We start from the raw sequence: 9,786 nt of genomic DNA, 5'->3' as shown, positions 1-9,786 counted from the left end.
TAGTGTAGTTGAAATTTCTTCCGCTTACAGCAGCACTTTCAAGATACAGCGATTCATTTCCTATAACAGTAGAGAGTTACTTTATACTATTGGCTTACGATCGATTCACGCGTTACCAGATTATTAAAATTGTTGGAATTTTTGATACCATGAGTAGTTCCTGTCTTTCTACTTCAATATTCTGTGTCGTACAAATAGGGTGTGTATATTAGTATTATTAGGTTTGAATGAACGATCCTCTAATAAAAGTGATTAGTTTATGAGAAATGATCAATTTTTTGCAAATATTCTTCGTTCAATTAATTTCTCAAGTCAATGATTGGTTCTTGTTCTTCTGGTCAGGGATATAAATACTACTGCAGGGCGATGAGTTCCTCATTCACTGGAGAGTCTCCAGTCTTAGGATCCTCCTGAGAATCCTTTGAAAGGACTCCTTGAACTCCTTGGATTCCTTGGATCCTGGGTCCTGGACTCTGGACCCTGGATCACTGTTGCAGGGTTAATATTCATGTGTGATCCAAAAATATGTATATTGGGTAATCACTTGTATTTTTATCTTGTATTTGGTCAGTGTCTACATCTCGATTTCTACATTAAAATTCTTTTAAATAATATATTTTGTATAGGGCGGGCATCTGAAATTATACACCTGCATTCTCTATATTATTACTTTTATCTTCATATACTTAATACGATAGGGTAATATAATTAAAACGTGACATGTTTAGCGATTAGTCAACAAACAATAACAAACTAGAAGTATTCGCCTTCATTCCTAACAGAAAACTTATCTTCATTAATTCTTCACGTTCGATACTATGGAATATTCAAACGCAAAGATTAATAATAGACATAACAAAAGTCGTGTTACTAACAAAAATCAATACGCTATCTTTCTCATCGATTCACACAGTACCCCTTAACAAACCCTCAAAGTACATTTTACTTCTCCCCAAGATGAAACTTTCACTCCTCCAAAAACCCATTAAAAAGTCCCCCCGACAAGTCCTCGAAGTACCATACACTTAATTCCCTCAAAACCGAAACTCTCACCCAATCTCTCCAACCAAAAAGCGATCAAAAGTCCAAGTATCAAATAACCCAGGATCTATGGAACCCCTCACTCGACAACTTCTCGATCCTCCTTCAAGTCTTTGCTCCGTTTCTTATGATCGTGTCCGTGTCCATGCCCATGCCCGTGTCCATGATCGTGCAGGTGCACATGGGGCAAAGCTGGGTACCCATACGCGTGTCCATAGCCCAGGTGACCATGGCCGAAATCGTGGCCAAAGCCATGGCCCAGTCCATGACCAAACCCATGTCCAAACCCATGTCCATGTCCAAATCCATGTCCATGGCCAAACCCATGTCCATGTGCAAACCCATGTCCATGTGCAAATCCATGTCCATGTCCAAACCCATGGCCAAAGCCATGGACCAAGCCAGGAAGTGGCAGAGGGAAGTGGCCTGACCCATAACCTCGGCCATAGAAGGCCCCTGGCAGTGGGCCTGGCCCATAGACTGAGATTGGCGGGGGCACCGCGACTGGATATGGCACAGGAACTGGTACAGGGAACGCCTGCTTCACTGGCACTGGATATGGCTGTTGGACTGGCACCGCCACAGGGTGTTTCACTGGTATCGGCACTGCACGTTCCACTGGCACCGGATACGCCTGCGGGACAAGTGAATTAGATCGCCGCTGGCTGTTGAGAAAATGCATTCCACGCATGAAAGCGATTCGAGGAAACGCTTCTGGGGATTCAGACGTGACTTCGTTGCCTTGGGGAGAGTCTTTACTTTCTCGACTGTTATTATAATATAATGATAATTTGTAATAGAATAATAATTTGTAATAGAATAATAGTCTATAATATAAAAATAATTTGTAATAGAATAATGATTTATAATAGAATAATAGTCTGTAATATAAAAATAATTTGTAATAGAATAATAATTTATAATAGAATAATAGTCTATAATATAATAATAATTTATAATATAACAATTATATTATTGTGATATAATAATAAGAGGAAAGTATTGCTGTCAGTCAAATCTTGACCCCCTCCAGTTTTTTTATTTCTCAACGTTTTTAGGTCCCTCGAGTATAAAAAAGTCAAAAAATTGATAACTAAATTCTGTTTGAATGGATATGTGTATTTATGTTGTTTTATTTGGGTGGGGGCAGAGAGAATCCACGTGGTGCATCATTTCCCTGGGAGTTTAGGGAAAGATTTAGAGTAACATTGACAGCACGAAAAAAATTAGATAGATATAGATGTCGAGTTTGTCAAGAGAACAATTAAGTTTTGATAACTAAGATTTAATAATTAGTTATTTGATATCTGTGATTGCTTTAGTGAACTAATCAAGTCAAAAACAAATTAATCGTTGAAGTAAGATGAAGAAATTGGTAAATGAAAGAAATAGACTGAACGTTTAAACAAAAAATAAATTTAAGTAGTAATGTAACCTCAGAGGGTATAATTTTAGCGTTTTAATATTATTTATATGATATGTTACTTAACATACGTCAAAGAAGGCTGAGAACATAATTTTATGAATTGTCATACTCGTAATAAAATTCTGAGACATATAATATTGTAATATGATATTTAAAATAAATATGAATTCTTCAATTTTTGTATTATATATATATAGCAAAATGCAATAAATGCAATATTTGAGTTACCCCTGCGAAACTGATGAACTTTGTAAAATAAGAAATAAATTAACGCCCCTTAAAATTCGACTTGAAGTAAACGAACAAACCAATATATTTAGTAAAGTGAATTATTTAATAAATAAGTGTCCCTTTTTCTCCTCTTAAAGCTGTTCTACTGTAACTTGTAATAATAAAATATAGCTAACAGTATAAAGAATTTTACTTGATTCATCTGACAATAAAATTGAGTTTAATATTTTAGATTCTGATGGTGCTAAAAAATGAATAGTCCTGAATAAGAATTAATCAAGTTCAATTCAAAGTACTGTATACTCAGAGGTCCAAGTAACCATTCAGATTTAGCATAAGCTAATAAACGACATTGTGATACACCACTGGAGTCATTCACACTCAAACCATACAAACCACCAAAATCATTGCTAAGTATCTATTCGATAGCTTATACTTAAGCAGTTAATAAATTAAAAATAAGAAAGCCCAAGTAAATTTTGATGTATAGTTTTTGCTTCATTGTGTTTCAGTGTTAACCACGAAAATTGTCATTCAATTTCATGTATGCAAATAAAGAAATCAATGATGAGTCCTTACCTCGGGTACTGGAACAGGAATTGGGATTGGTTTATGAATAATCTTCTCGACTGGAACAGGTATCACTTTTTCCACAGGCACATGGTACGGTTTTTCAATGTAAACTGGTTCAGGGACAGGTACAGGTTTTTCTAGGACCACGTGCTTCGTTATATACACAGGAACTGTCTTCAAAGGTATAGATGGTACTCTGCCATACGATAGACCTCCATATAATCTATTAAATACAAATAAATAACAGATTTTCAGCTGTGAATTTTCAATCCTGATCGAAAAAGTCAAGGGTGAAATCATGAAATCATTTTCTACTGACATATTCACTAGCATGATAGATTGGGATTCCTAGTTCATTCCAAATTGTAATTTACAGTATTTGCATGCATCTAGGTAGAATTTATAGAAAAAAGAATTTTTTATACTATTTTAATGTAATATAATTACCCTCCGTGACCCAGATCGAAAGAAGGGTACTTAAACCCCTTGAAAGCATGATCAGACGCCCATGGCTGTCCATGACCATATCCATATGGATTTGGTATACCAATCCATCCACCACTGTCAATGATTCCTCGTTTGGTTTGCTTCGATTCATCTGTTTCCGCAGAGAATGCGGTGCCACAGAAAAATATCAGGAACAGCTGCAATCAAATTCCTCTTTTTACACTTTTTACTTACTTTCGTGTTTATTTCGTGAATTTATACAGGGTGTTCAAAAACAGATGTCAGAAACTTTGAGGGGCCACGCTCTCCACATGTTAAAATAAGACGAAAATGAAAATACACAGGCGAAATTTCTGGCCTGTGTTTGATCCAACTAATGCACTCCACAGTAGAATAAGTCTTAAGTCAGACACCTTTCTGAGGTTTCGAAAGAGTTGAAAGACAGAGAAAGAGTTACGAATAATAAATCCATACACCTAAAATCTGAGAAAATTGTGTCTGACTTAGGACTTATTCTACTGTCAAAGTGCTTTGGCCAAGTCAGATCCAGCAATATCAGTAGAATGGGTCCTCGAGTCAGACACATCTCACATGTGTTTTAGATATTTTTTCAACAGCTAATACAATAACTTTTTCGATATTCTTAGTCTTTCTCTTATTTTGATGACCCATTAGAAGTCTCACAGGTAATTATCTCCTAAACTATAGTTCCTTCCAAAAGATATCTTAAATAAAATGTTCACCTAGAGAAAATGTTCCACCAAGATTTCTCTCCCGAAACAAACGAACAAAGAAAAATATAAAGCGAAATGCAGATTGTATAATATTCGAAGGACGAACCAGACTTTGATTTAAGTTCCTTAATTGTTTGTACTAAAAAGAAAAAATTGTTTACTTAATTTCCTTAATTCTGTTTACTAAAAATCCACAGTCTAGTGATAGCAGTCTCTGCCTCTTACCGGAATCAAGGACATTGTCGTCTCGTTGCGAAGGCACTGTTCGCAAGATCGAGGGAAACGGTAGCTTTATATATTTGCTGTCCAGGTGTCGGCCGATCGATCGATGGATCTAGATGCTGGTCCAGGTCAAGTTCCCGTCTTTGACGAGACCAGGAACTCGGCCTTGTCGATCGGCGAGTTTCGCGTTTCCGGTGAAGAAAGTCGCCTGCAACTGCGCTGATGTGCGTTTATGCCATACCGAGCATGTAACATTCTTATGCCGCGGGTCGAAAATAGCGAGAGTGAGTGACAGACTTCGGTAACATTTTACGAACCGAGATGATTACAAAACACAGAAAATGGAACGGAAGCGCAGAGAACTTGCTCCATCTCGCATTTCGTTCTGCTGTGTCTGATCTTGAACTAGTAGCAAGTGTAGCAACTTTGAAAGAATAGTAGCTAAATTTTAGTTACTTGAAAAATTCAATGTTTTTGCTTCATTCGATTCTCGATTGATTGAATTTTGTTCAGTCTTCGTCATTTAAATTCTTGTCAAATTGGACTTCTCCAAATTGCTGTTTTAGATTGTTATATTAAGAGAGTTGAAGGTGTTGTTTGAGAGGTATTTAAGAGACAAGAAGTTACTTTAAAAGTTTAATGTTTTCGCTTCATTCGATTCTCGATTGATTGAATTTTGTTCAGTCTTCGTCATTTAAATTCTTGTCAAATTGGACTTCTCCAAATTGCCGTTTTTAATTGTTATATTAAGAGAGTTGAAGGTGTTGTTTGAGAGGTATTTAAGAGACAAGAAGTTACTTTAAAAATTCAATGTTTTCGCTTCATTTGATTCTCGATTGGTTGAATTTTGTTCAGTCTTCGTCATTTAAATTCTTGTCAAATTGGACTTCTCCAAATTGCTGTTTTAGATTGTTATATTAAGAGAGTTGAAGGTGTTGTTTTAGAGGTATTTAAGAGACAAGAAGTTCTTTTCTACTTTAATTAGTTTGATGAACATAGTTCATTTTCTTTTTAATTTAGTGAGAGATCAATTTCTAGGAAATCAAATTGGTAGCTTCTTAGCTAATTAGCTAGTTTAATTGTAAGATTTCTTTTTTATCTATTTAATATGTTTTTATCTTCTTATTTTTTACTATCCCTGGCAAACAGTTTTCGATCAAACGTAACAATACATAGTTAGAAATATTGTAGTTTTTGAAAATGTAAAACACTACTGTACTAAACTCCTCCAGTATTCTTATATCTTTCATATTCATATGATAGCAGTTCACATTTCAAAAATTACAATATTTTTAAGTAACTTCATATTGTTGGATTTGATCGAAAACTTTTTGCCAAGGCTAATATTTGATATAGGGTGTCAGAATATCTTTCTTTTCAATAAGAATAAATGTATAAAAAAGAGAATTGTTGCAACTTCTTTCATAAGTAAATGACATTTTGTGGTTCATTAGTTCTCATACAAGAAATTAATAAACTGAATATTAATGTGTTGAAATAACTATAATGCAAGTATTAAGCACCTAAATAGTTTCTGAGTTGCTCATACTGTCAGCAAATAATCGAAGAAAGGTAGAATAATAAATAAATATCAAACTGTCATCGTACGCGTCACTTGAAGTAGAAGTTGTCAGAAGTTGCAGTTACTTGAGCTTCATCGCTGATACATTATGCAGATGCACTTGTCTTTTTGCTTCTATTTTGCAAACATCGCTTCCTCCTTAAAGTAAAGTTCCTCCTCCAAGTAAAATGCAACCTTCTATGACGTTCTAATATTTAAATAAATAATAATAAATACTAAGACAGATGTATGCACTAGCATTTCTTTTCGATCGAATTTCATTTAATTAATTTCTGTATTTATTCTAAAACGTTCTCCCTTGTCTAGTTAATATAGAAAAAGGGATAATTAAGTAGCCTTGCCTAAGTGGACCACCCTGTAGTTTCGACTTCTGCCAATAATTTTCACTTCTGATTCTAATAGATAGAAAGATAGACAGACTTAATGAAATATCGCGCATATAAAAGTTAAGGAAGTGGACGTTTCGAATGCATCAATCAAATGCTGCTGAAAGCTTATCATTAATCTCCACGACGACGTGCAGTTTAATTAGCAGGGCTGATTAGCAGTCGCAAAGCTGGTCAACATTTACCAGTTATCAGATCGATCGTGAGTCTATCGTTTAATTGTTAACATATTTCATGGATCGAGCAACCACGCGTGCCACTTACCTACTTCCCTTTTAATTATCCCCTCATTGTTCCGAGCACGTACTGTGAAATAGAAGCACGCAAGAATTCTTCGAGCCATAGGAATCTTTCAAAGACATTTTCTTACTACAATGCTATTTGTTTCACCGCGATTTATACATAGGACTCTTGCAAAAATTTTTAAATTAGTATATTAAAAGAAAGTGGTAGATGTATTAGTATTCAAGTATTTCGATAGTCAAGTATTGAATTTGAGTTTTCAATTCAATTATGTTCATTTAAAACTTACAATATTTGAATATTTGAAAATGTACATAATTGAATATTTAAATACATACTTCAGTCTTTGGATATTTGAAAATTTAAATATCTAAGTTTCTCAGATAAATCTAAGAATATATATATACGTTTGGGAATTCAGAAATTTTAAGTGCGTTGAAAAATTGAAATATTTAAAAATTTGAAAATTCATAAACTTGAATATTTGAAAATTCATCGAATTGAATATTTAAATATTGAAATACCAACTTCAGTATTTGGAGATTTAAAAATTTAAATATCTAAATTTCTCAGCTAAATCTAAGAATATATATACATCTGGGTGTTCCAAAATTTTAGATGCATGTAAATATTAAAATATTTCAAAATGTGAAAACTCACAGATTTCAATGTTTAAATATAGAATACTTAAATCTTTGTACACTTAATAATTAAAATCTTAAAATATTTAAATATTTTAATCGCTAAATTTTGGAATGATTGTGTATTTTAACATTCCTCACTGAGAGAACAAGTGATAGAAATAAATCAAAAACGCAACTGTCTATAATCAATAGACTACAAATTTTGATACATTTATTGAAATTTTAAACGTACAAAAAATCACAAGATTCATATATTTGAAAATATACAAAATATGAAAAATAAAATGTAAATTATAGGATTTAAAAAATATGGTAAATTTTTTATTTGGTTCCATTTCTTTAACCCTGTTTACGAAAATATGAAATTGTACAAAAATCCACAGTCTAATGATGGAACACTTCTTATCATTTTTATCTTCATTTATACTTATTTTATTTGTTTCTGTCATACTTTTACTTTTCTTCTCTTCCACTGTAATGAAATTCCATCTGAAAAACGCCTTAAGTAGAGGATTGAAACGCAAGGTTAACGACTCGGAATCTCCCTCATTAAGCCTCCCTAACGCACAGCGTTCCTCGTATCTGTAACCTGTGCACAGAGGCGTGCACAGTGTTTAGTCGGCCAACGAGATCAACAGAACCTGCTCCTTTTCTTCCACCGCTGGGACATTACACGGTTTCCGCATTGGCCGCATCCGCGAACTTTCCTAACTTTCATTTTCTAATACGTACGAGCTACTTCTAACACTGGCCACTATCCGTCATTCATTATTCATCGTTATGCCTCCACGATGATTCCATAACACGCTCGAACGTGAGCCACAGTGACGAAATATGAGGGTCAAGCTGAATGGGCCTTAATTGGTTCTCAAATTCTCAATCATTGGGACTATTGAAAGTTGTCTGGTTTTATATGGGAATGGGACCTGTTACAAGGAGAATGTTTGTAGGACTTTTTATAAGTAATGACTAGGCTGTGGAATTTTATGCATTTATTTTCGTAAATGTAATTAGTAAAATGGTAACTAATTGAAGATCTGGTTTACCCTTAGAATTTTATAAAATACTTATTTGTCTTTCGATATTTTGTACATGTTTGTAGGACTTTTTATAAACAATGACTAGGCTGTGAAATTCTATGTATTTATTTTCGTAAATGTAATTAGTAAAATGGTAACTAATTGAAGATCTGGTTTACCCTTAGAATTTTATAAAATACTTATTTGTCTTTCGATATTTTGTACAGGTTGGTAGGACTTTTTATAAGCAATGACTAGGCTGTGGAATTTTATGCATTTGTTTTCGTAAATGTAATTAGTAAAATGGCACCTACTTGAAGATTTGGTTTCTCTTAAAATTTTATAAAGTACGTATTTAATTTTCGATATTTTGTACATGTTTGTAGGACTTTTTATAAGCAATGACTAGGCTGTGGAATTCTATGCATTTATTTTCGTAAATGTAATTAGTAAAATGGCACCTACTTGAAGATTTGGTTTCTCTTAAAATTGTATAAAGTACGTATTTAATTTTCGATATTCTGTACATGTTTGTAGGACTTTTTATAAGTAATGACTAGGCTGTGGAATTCTGTACATTTATTTTCGTAAATGCAGTTAGTAAAATGGTAACTAATTGAAGATTTATTTTACCCTTACAATTTTATAAGGTACCTACGTATTTAGTTTTCCATATTTCATATATTTTTAAATTTCACAAGGATTTTAAAATATTTTTTTCAGATTGAAGTTTCACATAAATGCATGAAAATCCGCTGTCTAAAAATATATTGACTTTGAAGATTAGTCTGAAAAATGTAATGAAATTAATTACGATAATATTCTGGTAGATATAAAGGAAAATAATATGAATCGTATTTTCTATTTTCTATACATATTATTGTATGAAGTACTGCATAAAATATGAAGCTTCGTATATTAATTTCATTGTGATTTTGATTTGAGGAAAAAATTCTTTTGATTCATTTTTCGCTTGGAAAATATATTACAAGTGAAAAGTGTTTTTAAAGTTTCAATCTATGTTCTCCGTAATAGCTATTTTCGTTTATAGTTGACAAAATTGGTAACAAATAATCTATGTCTATTGTACTTATGACAAGACTTACACACTATGTAAGTGGAGTTTACAAGTAGAATATGACACGTGTATCTTACTACGTCAGACATAAGAAAGTGTCAGAGTAAGTAGAAAGAGACATTACTACTATGTCTGAATATAACATACTTATTTCCCTATG

General features: G+C 33.2%; 1 protein-coding gene across 1 annotated transcript; it reads right to left on the bottom strand.

Annotated features, from left to right (window-relative positions):
- Positions 1-353: 353 nt before the first annotated feature.
- Positions 354-4,692, bottom strand: LOC143186678 (uncharacterized). Its single transcript, XM_076390385.1, has 5 exons — positions 4,678-4,692; positions 3,719-3,915; positions 3,278-3,494; positions 1,125-1,675; positions 354-480 (listed from the first exon to the last, which is right to left on the bottom strand). Exons 1-5 carry the CDS (start codon positions 4,690-4,692, stop codon positions 354-356), a joined length of 1,107 nt encoding a protein of 368 aa, XP_076246500.1.
- Positions 4,693-9,786: the final 5,094 nt, after the last annotated feature.

This window comes from Calliopsis andreniformis, unplaced genomic scaffold, assembly GCF_051401765.1.
Source record: "Calliopsis andreniformis isolate RMS-2024a unplaced genomic scaffold, iyCalAndr_principal scaffold0022, whole genome shotgun sequence".
Lineage (NCBI taxonomy): Eukaryota > Metazoa > Arthropoda > Insecta > Hymenoptera > Andrenidae > Calliopsis > Calliopsis andreniformis.
This window is presented reverse-complemented; position numbering and strand designations above follow the sequence as displayed.